Source organism: Amblyomma mixtum, chromosome 10 (assembly GCF_055824585.1).
Source record: "Amblyomma mixtum isolate Tamu chromosome 10, ASM5582458v1, whole genome shotgun sequence".
NCBI lineage: Eukaryota > Metazoa > Arthropoda > Arachnida > Ixodida > Ixodidae > Amblyomma > Amblyomma mixtum.
In genome coordinates this window covers 50,094,376-50,111,769 of record NC_143021.1, presented here as the reverse complement: position 1 = coordinate 50,111,769, position 17,394 = coordinate 50,094,376, and the positions used below count along the sequence as shown (strand labels likewise).

At 49.4% G+C, this 17,394-nt stretch overlaps 1 protein-coding gene and 1 long non-coding RNA gene across 2 annotated transcripts; both read right to left on the bottom strand.

The window, feature by feature from the left end:
- Window positions 1-982: 982 nt before the first annotated feature.
- On the bottom strand, window positions 983-3,699 carry LOC149325760 (uncharacterized). The gene is made up of 4 exons (XR_016286059.1): window positions 3,435-3,699; window positions 3,173-3,322; window positions 2,889-3,054; window positions 983-2,518 (listed from the first exon to the last, which is right to left on the bottom strand). It is a non-coding gene; the product is annotated as an uncharacterized LOC149325760 (long non-coding RNA).
- Window positions 3,700-8,849: 5,150 nt separating this feature from the next.
- On the bottom strand, window positions 8,850-9,818 carry LOC149325759 (uncharacterized). The gene has a single exon (XM_089564375.1). It carries the CDS (start codon window positions 9,816-9,818, stop codon window positions 8,850-8,852), a length of 969 nt encoding a protein of 322 aa, XP_089420501.1.
- Window positions 9,819-17,394: the final 7,576 nt, after the last annotated feature.

The following is a 17,394-nucleotide window of genomic DNA, read 5'->3' as shown; positions in this document are numbered from 1 at the left end:
CTGATTTACAAAAGTGCGTTGTAACTGGTACCAATGGCTGCAGTGTTATGGTTCCTCAGGTTTGCGGTGCTGTATCTGAAATGAAGCGCGATGCATCAAATGCGGTGCGCTGCCCTTGCTTCAGCCATGCGCTTAACTTGTCATTGTCAAAGTCATCCATTATGAACACTGCCGGCATTATGAAGAAAGTCATTTGCTTCTTTACAGCGTCACCAAAATGAAGCATATTGAACTGAAGACCATCCTCGGTGGCCAACTTAGTCTTCTACAAAACAAGGTGGGTTGAGAGACACGACAGCGTGATTCGTTTTCAAGATCCGCTTGGAAGTGTGGTGAAAGCTCTCGGTAAAATCGCCAACTGGACAGAAATTCAGAGCTCTGCGAAATCCAGGACACTCCGCGTAGCTATCAATGCTAGCGAATTGCTAGTGGCAACCATTTGCTTAGCACATATGCCAACACATATGCTTTCGCTTAGTCACCTATTCCAAAAAGAGTATGTTGACGTCCGAACTAACGTGTCGGCAGACACCACTGCTTTACTTGGCAAGCTAAAAGTCGACTGCGCTGAAACATTTTTGCAGCTCTACAAAGACGCCGTCGCTTTGGCAGCTGATCTGGAACCAGAACTTCAACCTAACTAAAAGACAGACGTACTGAAGCAACACACCTACGCTTGAAGCAGAGAGCTGCTACAAATGGCTGTGTTCGCTCAATTACTGGACAATGAGCTGACAGATTTAAAAGCGAGATTCACAGTTGAGACAGAGTGCCTACCCACGAAACACAAAAAGCGCTAATAAACCTCTAAAAAAAGTCTTGGAAGAAAAAGCTTGACATCTAAAAGAAGTTTCATCTAAGCAGTTTTTTAGACTTAGACGTTTACTAGCCCTCTATTAGCTCTGCTAACGCTACGCTTGTATACGGCTAGAAAACTTCTCAGGTAGAACTTTTCTAGAATTTTTTTAGACGTTCCTTTTTTTTCCGAAATGGGTGCCTGTAATATCTTACGCGTTTCAAGACTGATTTTTAGTGCTGCCTTTAAACCCTCCAAAGCTTTGCAAATGTTATAGTTCATTTTTCTGGTATGCACCACTCAAAAATGAACTCAAAGCTGATTTGCAATGACCCGAACAATGAGCCCACATTACAAGGGATGCATGGCTGTAGTAATGAGCCATAAATGCACGTGCTAGCAGACTTTTCAGTCACTGCGTTACTCTTTATTGAATCCAGTGCATACTGTAATGATCGGAGGCCCAGCCAGCGGAGAACGGCGAGCCAGTCAGGCGCCATCAGGTATGCGGCCAAAAGCGCTGCTGTTTCTCGGAGAAGACGCAAGGAAAAGCTGGCCTGGGGGCGGCTTCTGGCGACGGCGTTGGCGTGGACAAAGGCTCTAATCCCCTTCGCCGGCGATGCTGAATGCGCCTCTGGTGCCGGACTGCGCTCCTGGGGACTGGCAGCGGAAACAGGCGAGTCAGTCGGGCGCCATCAGGCCACTTTGGCCGAAGCGCTGCTGCTCGGGGAAGACAAAAGAGACACTGCGTGGGGCAGCTACTGGCGACGGCGTCGGCTTACACAAAGGCGTCTAATCCCCTTCGCCGGGGAGGCTGAGTGCGGCGCTTCTCCCTGACTGCCATGGACCGACGGACGAGACCTAGCGGCGACGACGGCGGGGGCGACGGCGCCGCCAACTCAGTGCCCGCGTGCGCCCTGAGGAGCCGACAAAGCGGAAAGGCGACACGGCTGATTTGTCCCTGAAGAGGTCACCGGTGTGAGCGGTCAGCGCTCGCGTCCCCATCGATCAGGATCATCACACAGCAGCAACGACCTTTGGGCCTGGTCAAACAGTTCGCGACTGAGAGACGCCAAGTTCCTCTTTGTCCGTGTGTGTGTGCGTCTGTGCGGTGTGCGCGGCCACGTGGGGAGGGCGGAGCCTAAGAAGACGCTAGCGGCCCATTGGACGCTCAACCAGAGATCAGATTCCCTAGCTGGGTGCCTGGGGAATGTGAACTGCATTTAAGCAGCAATCTGCGGTGTGCCAGATAATCCTCCCCCATTTTCTGACTTTGGTCTCCTTGCGACTGTACACAATGTAAAATAAACCTTCAAGCTTGCTATTCCTCCCGAAGGCTTCCCTCCGTAGTCTGGCTGCTTCGCCCTAACGCGGTGAAGACCCTGGTCCCGATCCCCAAGCACATAAATACACCCACACAAAAAAAGAAAGGGACCAGGAAATTAATGTTAGAAGCCACGGAGGAGGTAGCTTCACTCGTTTGGCTGACATTACAACGGTAAGCACTTGGATGGCGGGAAAGTGTCGAGCAGCAACCAATTGTTAAATCAAAAATTCATTCGGCCCCAGGCCTTGTTCACAACGGATGCGTTGATGATCAAGTTGCTGTGATGTGGACGGCAGTGAAGAGCTCGCTAGGGGTTCCAAACATCGCTTTTCTTGCAAGGAGGATGCCAACTAGACGGTAACAAGGGGAAGTCAAATCCAGCTCTGTTCAGCAGCCTGCAGAAGTGAAAAATATTAGAGTAACCAAAAGCACAGTCAGTCAGGTGAATGTAGAATGGCCAATGAGGAGTCGGAAGCAAATAAGACCAGGAAATGGCAAGGAGTGACAGCACAGGCAATAAAATAAGCTAACCAAAAACATATATGCATATGATGTCATTGCAAGCGGCATTTCAGCAGAGTGCTACGGCTCACCATAAACTCAAGAAGTCAATCACTGTGGAGGCCTTTAACAGAAGTAAAATTCAAACAGCGTGCATGGACACTGAAAGCCAAGCAGTCAATAGCAAGTGCACTGCCTTACTTTGATGCACACTGTACTCACAGAACCTCCTAAGCTGCATCTTGCAAACAGGCTTTCTCTTACCTCCAAGATGCGGCTGAATCAAAAGTGGTTGATGGTTGACATCTTGCACCGTCGCACGAAAACATAGCAGAGATGCTGCTGTCCTGGTAATACCTGCATCACTTCAGTATACACCAGAGATGGGTTAAATCTTGGGCCTTTCCTTGACAGCTACACAGGGGCACATCTGAAAGATAAGACAAATAAAAGTGCGTGTGTGTATAAGGCTCCTAACACTGCATTGCCAAACAAGCCCTTTCTAATCTGTACGATGAAGCTCAAACAGCGGGCAAGAGATTACTTACACCACTGCACAAGAAGCATTTGTCCAGATCCCCACCTCAGAACTGAAACAATCTCCAGGCCATTCTTCTGAACAACCAAGTACAAGGTGCTGAGATTAATTTGCGTGAAACTAGACCAGGTCCTTGCTCCTCCGGTCAACATTTGGGGTTCTAAAGGACAAACAAATAATGGGGCTTGTGGAATGAACATTATCAAACAGCCTAGACCTATACAAGAAATCATGAAGTGAAAGAAAAGGTGTCAGCTGCAAAGCGTGCTTACCAAAACTTAAGAAGTTGAGCAGGCAAGGATGTCCTCTGAACACCACTGTTGAACAGCCTGTACCCAAAACGAAATGTACACAGTGAAGCAGAGACAACGCCAGCTGTGCACGGTGCAATGGTTTTCCAAAAAATAAAAGCAGCCATGCCTGCAAAGAGCCGTACAGTAACAGTAACCGTAGTACTTCACTGCACTCTCAAACAGCCTGCACACATATACAGAGCAGCACTACTGAGTAAACTACCTTTGTGCCGGGGCTCTCAATCGTAATGAAATAAAAGCTTGACGCAGTTAAGATAGCCAAAAACTGAAGGCACAGCGCACGAAGGACAGGACAGGTTCTTCGTGCGTTGTGCCTTCAGTTTTAACAATGTACCGACTTGCCCAAACAAATACCTTAGTGAAGAGCCCCGCCGCGGTGGCTCAGTGGCTACGGCGCTCGGCTGCTGTCCCGAAAGACGCGGGTTCGATCCCGGCCGCGGCGGCTGAATTTCGATGAAGGCGAAATTCTAGAGGCCCGTGTGCTGTGCGATGTCAGTGCACGTGAAAGAACCCCAGGTGGTCGAAATTTCCGGAGCCCTTCACTACGGCGTCCCTCATAGCCTCAGTCGCTTTGGGACGTTAAAGGGTCAGTCTACTCACCGAGATGAGTGTATAAATAATGGCATATTCTGGTAGTTGGCACCCTATAACATCAATAACGAGGGGTCTGCGCCCGGTTTAGGCAGGAATTTATATTTTATTTCGGCGTTAAAATTCGCGTAAAAAAAGCATGGTGGCGACCCCAAACGTTCATTTTGTTCAAGAAAGTGGTATTCTTTTTTTGTAGAAGCATAAGTGAATATACTACGTACCATTTATATGCCCCAATGTCAGAGAAATGCACATTTTGTTCTAGTAAACTGTAGAAGGCGTACAGCTCGCTTTTTCTGTAAATCACATGAATATTTATAGTTACACGTACGCTAAACGCAGGCACATTCCCACTTTTAGTTCAGCGTATGCTAGCAGAGACGCAAAAATAAACTCAGCCTATAGTGGCGCCATCTGGTTGTCAGGAGGGAACCATTGCTGTAAACAAACCGACTCTCCACTTAAGCCTAAAACCGGCAGAATCGTCACTCTAATTATTAAAATAAAGCAAATTTATCCCTTATACGTTTTCTTATGGGCGAGATGAGACGAAGCAAAAGACTGGCGCCCCATTTATGGCCAGTGAACGCACTGAAAAAGGCAGCAACAACGAGAATTCAGTCCGAAGCGAGAGGTCCTGCATGCTTCGACGGGCGCCGCCATGTTTGTCGCCCCGCGGCGGAAATACAGATGGTTGATAGATGAGACTACCATCTCATACAGATGTGTTCCCACATTAATAAATTCTATTTTAAAATGTTCTACCGCACTCCTTGGCACCACAGCTGGCTAACGGTAATTTGAATAAAGAGCTATCGGTTGCCGCAAAGAAAATATGGTCGATAAAATTCAGTAGACTGACCCTCTAAACCCCAATAAACCTAAACCAACCTTAGTGAAGATAACCAAAGCCTTTTTAACGCGAGTTTCACTGACGGCAATCACAGCAAGGAGATTTGGAGCACACAGGTGGCCAGATGACAGTCCTTGGCAAGAATAAAACGCTGCCAGAATGCAATAGAGCAGATTAATCATTGTCTAGGAAAAAATTCACGCCTTACCAACGTACGCTTAAACAAAGCTGGTTGGTTTAAAGCTTTGTCACGTTCACCTTGTCACCGCCTTGGTAAAGAAAGGAACTCGCATGCGAGAGCAGCCTAGCTGTATCCACTTAACAAAAGCTCAAATAGCACTTCGGTATGTAAAACACTGGCTGATACTGTTTTGTGATTTGTAAACCAAAGGAGTAACACACTAGCCGACCGTTCAATCAGGCGCGTTAGAGGCTTAGCTAAAGCAAGGCCTAGACTTTCACCACAGAAAAGAAATGGAAGGTTACTGACTTTTGCGGAAAACGAGGCTCACATCTCAGTGCAACACTGGTAGTAAACGATACCGCAGAAAAAAGGGGAAACTGCAGCGGCGTGAAGTGCCAACCAGCGCGGAAAAAAGTGCGCAGCGAAACGTACAACGTACGCAGCATCCACTTCGCGCACCTAGCTATCGCTAGCCTCTGCAACGCTAAATGGCCAAATGAAGTACTAAATTTCTAAACGTAAAAATAAACAAATCATCAAAGAACCAAAACACAAATTGAATCTAATACTTTCATGTAAAACTAAGCACTTGCAGCTTGCACTAAGATTTATTTCTGCTTGAAACGGTTAAAACCACTTTGGCAAACTAGCCTGCATCGCCACCGTGCGGAGCGACACCAAGCAGCAAGCTGCGGCGTGACTCAAGAATTGGATTGGAAAACGTTTATTGTCAGCACTGAGCCCTAGTGGGCATTATACTAGGTGGCTTCGAGCCCATGGCTCTTGGCGACCTTGTGAGCCCACTCAGTGGCCCGGACTTGCGTCAACGGGTCTGAGCTGGCCAGTATAGCCTCCCACCGCTCTAGAGAAGGGACTGGTAGTAGGTCCGCCGGTGGCGGCGCCTTTTTGCAGCTCCATAAAATGTGGTCATATCCGGCTATCTCGCCGCATTGTTTGCATGTAGCGTTGTATTGTGTTGGATACATGTGTGCTAGTCTCGACGGGCTAAAGAAGGCTCGCGTCTGGAGCCGACGCCACGTTACCTCCTGGCTTTTGTCGAGCTTTTTGTCTGGTGGCGGATAGATCCTCCTTTCCAGTTTAAACTGATTGGTGTATTCGTGAAATGATATGAATGCATCTCTCGTGAAATTTGGGGACTCGACCCGGCTCACTGCTCGGCTGACATAACCTCGAGCTATACTGTGAGCCAACTCGTTTCCCCTGTTCCCCGAGTGTGCCGGCACCCATATTAGTTCCACCTCTCTTTGGTCCCAGATTATTGCCTCCAAGATCTGCCAACACGATAGCGCGCTCGGCGAAGGCGGCGGGAAGGCGGCGAAGGCAGCGTACGCTGCGCCTGTCAATCCGCGTGCTGCCGCCAGCTAGCCGAGGCGTAACAGAGGCGTTCGCAACATGAAGCAAATTTTTTCGCTCGTGTAACTACCGCCGGCTTTCAGGGCCATTATATGTTACCTAAATCCGGCCTTACGAGTGGCGGGTTAGCTGCACTCGATGTGGAACGTGATTCGGGCCCCGTAGGAGAAAACGCGCTTTCAGTGTTCGAATACAAAGAGCGGTCTTTGCACCGGCGCGCCTGTTCTTCGAAACGTCAAGCAGGAGAGCCATCTAATTTATGTGCCGTGATTTACAGCATGTTTAATCCCCGGCGGCAACTCTCTGCTGATTGCTAGGCGCGTCTCCTTGACGTGGTATCAAGTTCCACGTGTTAGAAACAAGTCTAGAAAACATCTGACTACAGATGTTTCACAGAAGTTTCATAGCAAACATCTGACTGCAGATGTTTAAGAGACGTCGCAGAGGAAACTTCTTCTTGTCGACATCTATGAGACGTTTCAACGCAGCGCAAGACGTTTGTAGTCATTTGGAGCTGTTCCCATACGTTTGCAAGACGTTTTGTGTTTCGTGGGCGGGGCCAGCCGGGGCTCGGAGCGGGACGTTTCGGCGCGATAGTTTACGTTTCGTCGCCGCCTCTGATTCGTCGGTCCCATGCCCCGGGCTGTCCGGGGATGGTGAGGGAGGGAGGGGGACACTACGAAGGGACTGGAATGTGGCGGAGAGCAGTCGAGGTGGAGATCGTTGATGTGGCGGTGTGCTGGCTAACCGCGCGTGTGAGTGAAGTGTCAGCCGAGAGGTGGTCAGCTCGTCGCGAAGTGTCTGGGCAGCAAGTAGCGACTCCGGGGACCCGACATCGACAGCCCGACGCCTATCTCGGACCGGACCTCAACCACCCGAACAGCCAAGCCCCCGCCACTCCCACATTTACGAACTATACCCTAAATTCTTTCCTTTAAAAGTGCCTTGTATTTGTATTTCCTCTCGCCTGTCATATTTGATACTGTGTGTCAAAGCTAAAATTGTTCCGTCTGTCCTGTATTTACGTTGTGCTATTCTTGATGAATTGGTGAAAGTGTTGTTCTCTTTGTTAATTAAATTCTATTCACTCTCATTCCCGACTCCTGTGTCGTGCCTCCGGTCAGCGGCTGGTCAGGCGTGGACCTATCGCCGGTTAGCCACTCGGTCCTGCTTAAAGGGGCTGCGAAACACTGCTTGGGGGGGATACCGGCTATACTTCAGGTGGGTTCTTTATGTCACACAGATGCTGACTTAAAAAGAATTACAGGAATCGATGCACAGGAACGAGAGTTATTCAGTGGAGAAATTTCAAAATACAAGCAAACAAAACGCTGCTCTCAACTCGATTTTGGCGGGGCTTCCCACTCCTATTTCGCTCTCCCGATGACGGCACCTGGCGCAACCAATCAAAACAGCCAGCCAGAGCACGTCACGGAAGTTTGTACTCCATGGTTGCTTGCTCCCTGTAACTCGTTTTTGCTGAGACTGGCAGCGTCGTTTCCATGCCAGAGCGCCCCTGGTGGTGTATTTTTATTTTACTTGCTTTGCAGAGCTTTTATCTAAGACAAACAAGTTGTTTTTGTTGATCTAATATAAAACGCAGACAGGTGCAAAATGTGTCTATTTATTCACACAATTTGCAGTATATTTACTGTTTGTCCGATCATCAAGCTCGCGCCAGATGATGTCATATCCACTGCTAAAAACCCGCCACTGTGTGGCGACACCATCAGAGCCATGAAGTTGTTTTTGGGAGGACATTAAAATATTAAAAAACGGAATATACGCTGCATTACCGACGCTAATAGCACCATTATAACTCACTGTATGCAATCAACAGGCAAAACAGTTAACTAAATTGTGTTTCTGGGCCCCTTTAAGATCTGGCACAGAGGTGTTTGTCTCTCCTCCCCTAGAATTGGTAACAGAGAGTGTGGAGCCCATTGGTGGCGTGCTCACACTTCGTGACAAACTGGCGTCCGCGACAGGACCCTGTGCTAACCCCGACACAGCCCCGAGACAACGACACAGCCGTATACGCACATTTTGAGTTTGATTGCCGGTGTGAGACACGATGGCAGAAGCCGAACGCTTAGTAGCACTCGGTAAGGAGTTGGGTTTGGAGGGAGCAGAGCTTCACGAGTTCCTGAGGGAAGAGAGAGCAGCGGAACGCGAGAGGCGTAAGCTGGAAGACCAGCGGGAGAAAGTGCGAGATGCTCGGGAGAAGGAGCGCTCTGAGCGAAAGCTCCAGGAAATCGAGAAAGAAGAAGAAGGCAGAACACCGACCAAAATAAAAATGAACACTTTAAACGACGTTTCGGCTCCCACACGGGAGCCTTGTTCACAAAAAGGTACAGACGTGAAAGGCTGGCTATTTATGCTTTAAGATGTGCCCTAGGCAGCGGGCGTATGCACTAGGAAGTGCCCCGTCAGTGCGATTAAGAGTGTGGTCGGTTGTCTGAATGATTAATGATTCCAGATATAGGCGGCTTTTGAGATTCTTTTCGGTTTTTAAAATGCGCGCATTGCTCCAATCTATGTCATGCTGCCTGCTTTCGGAATGTTCGGCGAGTGCATTTGACGAAGCTTTCTTGTTTTCAACATCATACTGGTGTTGTTTCAATCTTTTAACAAAGTTTCCACTTTCACCCACATACACATGGTGACAGTCTCTACACGGTATACTGTACACTACGCCCGGAAACTTTTCCTTTGGCAGGCAGTCTTTCACCTTCACGAGAGTTTGCCGCAACTTCTTCGCCGGCACATGTGACACTTCGACGTCGTAAGAACGCAGGATGCGCGCCAATGTTTCGCTGATCCCGGGCACATATGGCACAGGTGCACGTTTTTTGGCGGCTGGGCCACTGTCAGATCGCGGGGGTCGCAACAGTTTGCGTTCCACAGCGTTGACGAAAGGCAACGGGTAGCCACATTCGGAGAGGTCCTTGCGAACTCTTTGACGGTCGGCTTTGGCGTCCTCTGGCTCTGTGCAGATGCGGTCTGCTCGACGAAAAAGCGAGGCAACCACTGATCTCTTGTGAGAGGCTGGGTGGAGGGAGTTAAAGTGAAGATAGCGGCCAGTATGAGTGCTCTTTCTGTACACTTTGAATGAGAGTGCGGTTTGGCTTCGTTTCACTAAGACGTCCATAAATGGAAGCTGTCCATTCTCTTCTTGTTCGACTGTGAACTGGATGGCTCCTTCGATGCTGTTAAGATGCGCTGTGAAATCAAGTAAAGCATCCTTCTTGATAACAGAAAAACAGTCATCGACGTACCGCACAAAAATCTTTGGTTTTGGGCTGAATGAATCTAGTGCGCGGCTTTCCAGCCATTCCATTGTGTCACATGAATGGTCACATGTGCCGGCGAAGAAGTTGCGGCAAACTCTCGTGAAGGTGAAAGACTGCCTGCCAAAGGAAAAGTTTCCGGGCGTAGTGTACAGTATACCGTGTAGAGACTGTCACCATGTGTATGTGGGTGAAAGTGGAAACTTTGTTAAAAGATTGAAACAACACCAGTATGAAAACAAGAAAGCTTCGTCAAATGCACTCGCCGAACATTCCGGAAGCAGGCAGCATGACATAGATTGGAGCAATGCGCGCATTTTAAAAACCGAAAAGAATCTCAAAAGCCGCCTATATCTGGAATCATTAATCATTCAGACAACCGACCACACTCTTAATCGCACTGACGGGGCACTTCCTAGTGCATACGCCCGCTGCCTAGGGCACATTTTAAAGCATAAATAGCCAGCCTTTCACGTCTGTACCTTTTTGTGAACAAGGCTCCCGTGTGGGAGCCGAAACGTCGTTTAAAGTGTTCATTTTTATTTTGGTCGGTGTTCTGCCTTCTTCTTCATGTACACCCCCGACCAGACGGGTTTCCGTCCAACCCTCGAAATCGAGAAAGAGATGGCACTCTTTCAATTAAGGGCGAGTGCCAATATTCGCGGCAGTTTGGTCAGCGAACCGAGCTCGTCGACGATGACAACCCGAGTACTCAGAGTTCGTCCACACAAGTTGATGGCCCCATTTAACGAAAAAGGTGATGACCTGGACGCGTATCTGACGCGGTTTGAGCGGGTGGCGGAAGCCCAGCAGTGGCCACGGGAGGAGTGGGCCACGGCGCTGAGCACTTGCCTCATGGGAGAAGCCCTGAATGTGTTTGGCCGAATGCCAGCTTCTGACTCGAATGACTATGTTAAATTTGTCAAGCATGCGCTCCTGCTCAGATTTCGGTTGACAGAAGAGGGATTCCGTCAGAAGTTTAGGAACTAAACGCCCAATGACCACGAGACTCCCTCGCAGTTTGTATCTCGACTGGGGAACTGCTGGGGAAGATGGATAGAACTGTCGAAAACAGAGAAGTCATACGAGGGAGTGAAGGGGCTAATTTTAGCCGAGCAGTTGTTAGAAAACTGTGCGCCTGCAATGGTCACGTTTATTAGAGAAAAGCGGACCACGGACATCAAAGAATTAGTTCAGCGAGCAGATGAATACGTGATGGCACGAGGGACCGTCAACTTCGGCCGAAGAGACTCCAAGAAGGACAGTCTGGTCGCAGGCAAGATTGCCGAACAGCAGCGTGGCCCGGGGGCGCTTGCACGGTGCTACATCTGTTCGCGACCAGGGCACATTGCGGCACAGTGCAGGGCGAACCGTGGTCCTCCAGTGCAAAAGAATCAGACGCCACCCACCTCCAGGAACACGTCTGCATGTATCCAGGATGGCTATTTAGAATTAAAGGATGGACAGCGCGTCCCAGTCGTGAATATGACTGCGTTGGCGCCCGACTGGCCGACGCCCGACTGGCCGGTCGTAGAAGGTCAGATCAGTGGAAGAAAGGGTCGAGTGCCGAGTTATACAGGTTGCAACATGGTGATCGTCAACCCCAGCTTCGTGAAGGACGAAGAAATGACCGGCGACCACCGGGTCTCCTACTTGGTAGACCGCTCCGCTAAGCTACTGACCGAGGCCCGCATTCAGATCGACACCCCATACTACAAGGGGGAAGTTATGGCGGGCTGCATGGAGGAGCCCCTTTTCGACCTTGTTCTCGGAAACATTGAAGGAGTACGATGCCCAGAAGCACCAGATACTGAGTGGAAACCCGAGGACTCGGAAAGGGCAGTGGCTCCTCCAAGTCAGCATATGCGACAAGGGCCCCGCCCAAGTTACTATGGCCACGGCGGCGGTCACGACCCGCCAGCAGGCGGCCCGACAATCCAAAGAGGGATTCCGTAATCTACGGGTGCCAACTACTCTCCCTGACGTCAGCCCCGACCAAATGAGGCAAAACTAACGAGACGACAGCAGCCTCCTGGTTTGCTTCGAGGAGGACGAGCGGCGAAAGAGGACAGAGTGCACGGGAGGCGGTTCGTTCAAATTCTGTCTTCATGATGGCCTGCTATATCGAGAGTACGTTCCGGACACCGGAGCGAAGACGACCCAGCTAGTAGTGCCCCAGAAGCACTGCGAGAAGGTTCTCCAGTTGGCACATGGGGGGCTGATGGCAGGGCACTCAGTAGAAGGAAAACAACGGATCGCATCCTCGCAGACTTCTTTTGGCCCGGATTACATGGGGACGTGGGCAGGTTTGTCGCATCGTGCGACATATGCCAGAAAACAATGGCGCGCGGCACAGTGAGGGAAGGTTCCCTTGGAGCGGGTGCCTCTCGTTGACACCCCCTTCAGCAAAGTCACGGTCGAGAACACACGTGGAAAAGATAATGTCGGTGCTGATTACCTCAGCCGGGTTTCAGAGCCCAGTACTCGTCAACAAGTCGATGTTGATCTCTAACGATCAGAAAGCTTTCTCTTTCATTTGTGTATGGAGTCAGTTCTTCCATGCGTATCTACATAATACTTGTGCGCGCCTATATTCCGCAGTATTATCTCAGTGTGTTTATGCTTGTATTTCTCAGTATTATCTCAGCGTGTCTGTGCTATGATTACAGTGGAATGTTCTCGTGTCGCATACGGCGAAGCATGCGCGACTTCTGTTTTTTGGAGTGTGGAATGTTATCCGCAATAACGTTCTTGACGCGGGGGTGGTGAAACAGAATTCGCGCCAGCTGCGATTTTCCCCAGCGGCGGTTGAGCCCGGCGGCGGGGACTCCGTCCTAAGCATCCCAACTCCCTCCCCCCCCCCCCCCCCCCCCCCCTCCTCAAGCACACACTTCTCGCTGTCTGGTCTCCGACGGTGAGAAAGCAGTTGTCTGGCCAGTGACCTCCTGTACGCGGAATTCCGGCTCGGGCGTCAGCGGGGCCAGCCGGGGCTCGGCGCGGGACGTTTCGTCGCCGCCTCTGATTCGTCGGTCCCGGGCTGTCTGGGGATGGTGAGGGAGAGAGGGGGACACCGGGGGACTGTGGAATGTGGCGGTGTGCTGGCTAACCGCGCGTGTGAGTGAAGTGTCAGCCGAGAGGTGGTCGGCTCGTCGCGAAGTGTCTGGGCAACAAGTAGCGACTCCGGGGACCCGACATCGACAGCCCGACGCCTATCTCGGACCGGACCTCAACCACCTGAACAGCCAAGCCCCCGCTACTCCCACATTTACGAACTATACCCTAAATTCTTTCCTTAAAAGTGCCTTGTATTTGTATTTTCTCTCGCCTGTCACATTTGATACTGTGTGTCAAAGCTAAAATTTGTTCCGTCTGTCATGTGTTTACGCTGTGCTATTCTTGATGAATTGGTGAGTGTTGTTCTCTTTCAAAAGTATCTTCTGGCGGGCTAGTTGGTCTGAATCGTTCATATTTAACAATTGTTAATTAAATTCTATTCACTCTCATTCCCGACTCCTGTGTCGTGCCTCCGGTCAGCGGCTGGTCAGGCGTGGACCTATCGCCGCTTAGCCACTCGGTCCTGCTTATGATCTGGCACGTGGGTGGAGGTGTTTGTCTCTCCTCCCCTAGAATTGGTAACAGAGAGTGTGGAGCCCATTGGTGGCGTGCTCACACTTCGTGACATCCACCTGCGGAAAGAACAGATCAGATCGGCTTAGCCCGAGTCCAATATTTTCGTTTAGCGTAGAAAGCTGGGCTAGTTGGTTGCTAGTACAATGCTATTTGGTAGCTAGTACCACAGAGGCCACAATTTCTCTTGGGTAACCAGCCTTATCCTGTCGCCTAGTTGAGCATGGATGCTGTCACGCACTTGATGCTCGCATGACTTGGCAAGGCAGAGCGGTCGCAATCTTTTGCTATAGCTCTTTTCATGAGCTTGGAATGGGCCGAATCGTAGTTAAGAATTCGTTTTCCTCGACCATGGCCTACACTCCCAGAACACACGCGCATCTTCAAATATAAGGCGCACATCAAGGAACTGGATGCGACCTTCCTGCGGCAATTCGCGAGTGAACTTCATTCCAAACGCATTACTAGCAAAAATTTCCAGAATGTTGTTTACATCATCACATCACTTTATTTTCCTTAAAGACCCCTTGCGGGGTGTTACATAAGGGGTGGGTTTTTAAGAAGTACAGGTGTTCAATGCAGTCATGAATGTTCCAGGGCAGGTGATGGCAGCGATATCGTGGGGAAGGCCGTTCCAGTCAGCTGCTACTCGGCAAAAAAATGAATGAGAGAAAACAGTAGTACGGGCACGTGGGCGCAAAACTTGGAGGATGACTGATGCGATGGGATCTGCGCGGCGGGGGTGCGTAGATGTAGGGTTCTTGTCTGAGTGGCGAATAAAAAAACTTGTGGAATAAGACGAGACTGGCAGAGCGACGGTGAGCAGAAAGATTAGATAGACCTGATTGCAATTTTAGAGATGATATGCTAACGTCGTATGAATACGAGGAATGAATGAATCTTGTGGCCCTGTTCTGCACAGCTTCGAGGGCGTTTGTTAGATATGCTTGGTGAGGGTTCCAGATGGCCGATGCGAATTCCAGTTTAGTTCTGATGAGTGAAATGTATGCTTGTAGTCTTACATGTTGAGGGGCATCCCGCAGGTGACGTTTCAAGAAGCCAAGTGTTTTATTAGCTGACGATATCAGGTTAGTCACATGCAGACGCCAGGATAAATCATTAGAAATGGTGATACCTAAGTATTTGTACGACTGGACGAGGTCGACAGAGGAGTTAGAAATTGTGTACTGGAAAACAAAAGGTTGGTTGGTTGGTTTATGGGGTTTAACGTCCCAAAGCGACTGAGGCTATGAGAGACGCCGTAGTGGAGGGCTCCGGAAATTTCGACCACCTGGGGTTCTTTAACGTGCACTGACATCGCACAGTGCACGGGCCTCTAGAATTTCTCCTCCAAAGAAATTCCAGCCGCCGCGGCCGGGATCGAACCCGCGTCTTTTGGGACAGCAGCCGAGCACCATAGCCACTGAGCCACCGCGGCGGCATCGGAAAACAAAAAGGATTTCGGCGGCGGTGAAAAGACATATACTTACATTTGTTAGGGTTGAGTGTCATCAGCCACTGCAAACACCAATTTTGCACATGGTTTAGGTCAGCCTGTAGGGATTCTTGGTCACAAGGGTTAGTTACTGAACGATAAATAACGCAGTCATCAGCAAACAGATGGATATGACAAGATACATGCTGGGGTAGGTCGTTAATGTAAATAACGACCATTAACGACCATTAATAACGAGCATTAGTCACATGTGCTAGTGAATGTGACTAATGCTCAGGATAGAGGTACCAAGGTCTCGGCAGGAGGGGTTTATATTTATACAAGCATGTAATAAAATTCAGTTGAAAGACAGCACTCATGTCTTTTGTTCGTTTTGTGCCTTGTCTTCTGCGCTGTTGTATAAGGCAACTGGATAAGGCTGGGTATCCAAGAGAAATTGTGGCATCGGTGGTGAAACCAGATTCGCGAGGTGAAATCTGGTGGGCTGTGCAAGCCAAGCGAAAACGCACGCAACAAACAGTGACCTGTCGTTGTGCCCTACTGGCATCAGGTCTCACACCGCCTCAAGAAGGTCGGCGACAAGTGTGGCGTGCGTGTTGTTTTTTCGGCCCTGGAAAAGTTGGGACGCATGTGCCGCCTGGTGAATGATGCCAAAAAGGAGGACTATGTGCAAAATTAAGCACACCAAACCTCTTGTTGAATGTGAAGTTCCCCTCGCCTGTGGCAGTCGGAACGCTGCCTCAACGAACGTTTGCTACAGCATGGCCGGACAGCTCATTCGTTATCTGGCGGCAGTCACCTAGCTGACCACATTCGCCATTGCTCACACAAACCAGCATGCAAGGCGTTTTTAGAAAGGACAAGCGTAGGGCGCAAGTTTAAGACTCAAAAAAGCCAAGAAATTTTTGAAGCCTTCAGCATAATCAATGGCAAAGAAAACTGCATCAGCAGCTTTTCTGTGGCACTACACAAAAAAGAAATAGATTACCTGAAGGCAAACGTGTTGATTCAGCCAGGTAGGCGATAAATAGAAGGTGCACTGATGTGGTAAACAGGAGTGGCATGGCACTCGTGCCTTCTGCATCTATTCAATAATGGGTTTTTTATCTTGTCACGGATTCCTTCTCTTTGCGACGCCTTTACCGTATATTGCCGATTATAAGTTGCCTCCGATTATAAGTCGACCCCCCAACTCGCGACCCCCTTTGGGCGAAAAACAGTTACTCCGAATTTAGGGTCGATGCCGCTGCACCCTGTGGTCCTAGCTCGCCCGAAAAGTTTTCCAGAAGGCCGAATCATAAAGAAACATTTGTTCGTTCATGAGACATCTCTGACTCGTCGTCGCTTGTGAGGACACAGTCGTGATCATCATCTTATGAGCCACTGCTGCCACTGGTCTGTCGATAACAAGTTGCTATCGTATTAAAACAAACCTTTGGTGCATATCTCAATTAAATTCAAGTTTTTTTAAGCAGATCCACTTTCGCACTGTGATTGACAACTATTATGGAATTACAAGCGCACGGGACGTGATATTATCCATGATTTGGTCGAAAGTACTTTTGACCCTGCAAATATACTTTTGACCCCACAAATATAGGCTGACTTTAAGACTCTGCATATATATCGACTCCGATTATAAGTCGACCCCCCAACTTTGGAAGGACATTTAAAAAAAAAAATGTCGACTTATGCGCGGCAATATACGGTACTACCTGTTTGTGGAATAAACCTCAGTTGAAGTAACTGGCATTTGTCCTGTCTCCTCTACCTTCGTCCGTGTCTTTTTTCACCACTGGAGTGTCTCACAATTGCACTAATATTGTCACCAGGTGTGCCGACGACTTTAAAGCGTAACCATGAGCCAACCAGGTTAAACACATGAGTTTGCATATCTACTCTGTGTAGCCATGTTAAACCCCTACCGCTTTCTATTTTGTACATGTTGCTCCATACTTCCTATGACTGCTCATTTCTGGTGTATTGCATGGCGCTCACAGCTTGTCTCTTATTTTGGCTGAGCAAAACCAGCACATGAACATTGAACAAATAATGTCAAAATTTCCCTGCACTCGCCAGCGCCTCCGCTGTCACAGCGCCTTAGTAGCTTATGCAGCAAGAGTCGTCAGCAGCTGGCTTTGCCACCTCCCAAAGCGCCAGCAAAACGTTTGAGATAGCACCATCAAACTGCTGGTGCATTCCTCACGTGATTGCTTCTGTAGCGCGCACTCCCGTTCTTAAAATGCCACCATAACGTCTCGTCTTCAGCATTAGTGAGCTTGCAGTATTTCACACAAGGCAAACACCAGCCGTAAGCACTACTATGCACCTAGATGAAAGCGAGGACTCGGCCTCGACAACCCAGACACATCTGGATATGTTACCGACATCACCCAGAGTGGCACTGCAGGCAGGTTGCGGCGAAAATGAACGTGCAGGCTGGACCCATGTACAAAAATCGCTGTCTTATACAAAGCAACGAGAGAACGTAAGGGCGTTAATTGTTTGCCAGAAAACAGCCGCCAGCAAGGTTTACCAGTGGC

Coding starts and splice junctions, on each gene's coding strand:
- LOC149325759 (XM_089564375.1), bottom strand. CDS start 9,818: ATGGAATGGCTGGAAAGCCGCGCACTAGATTCATTCAGCCCAAAACCA.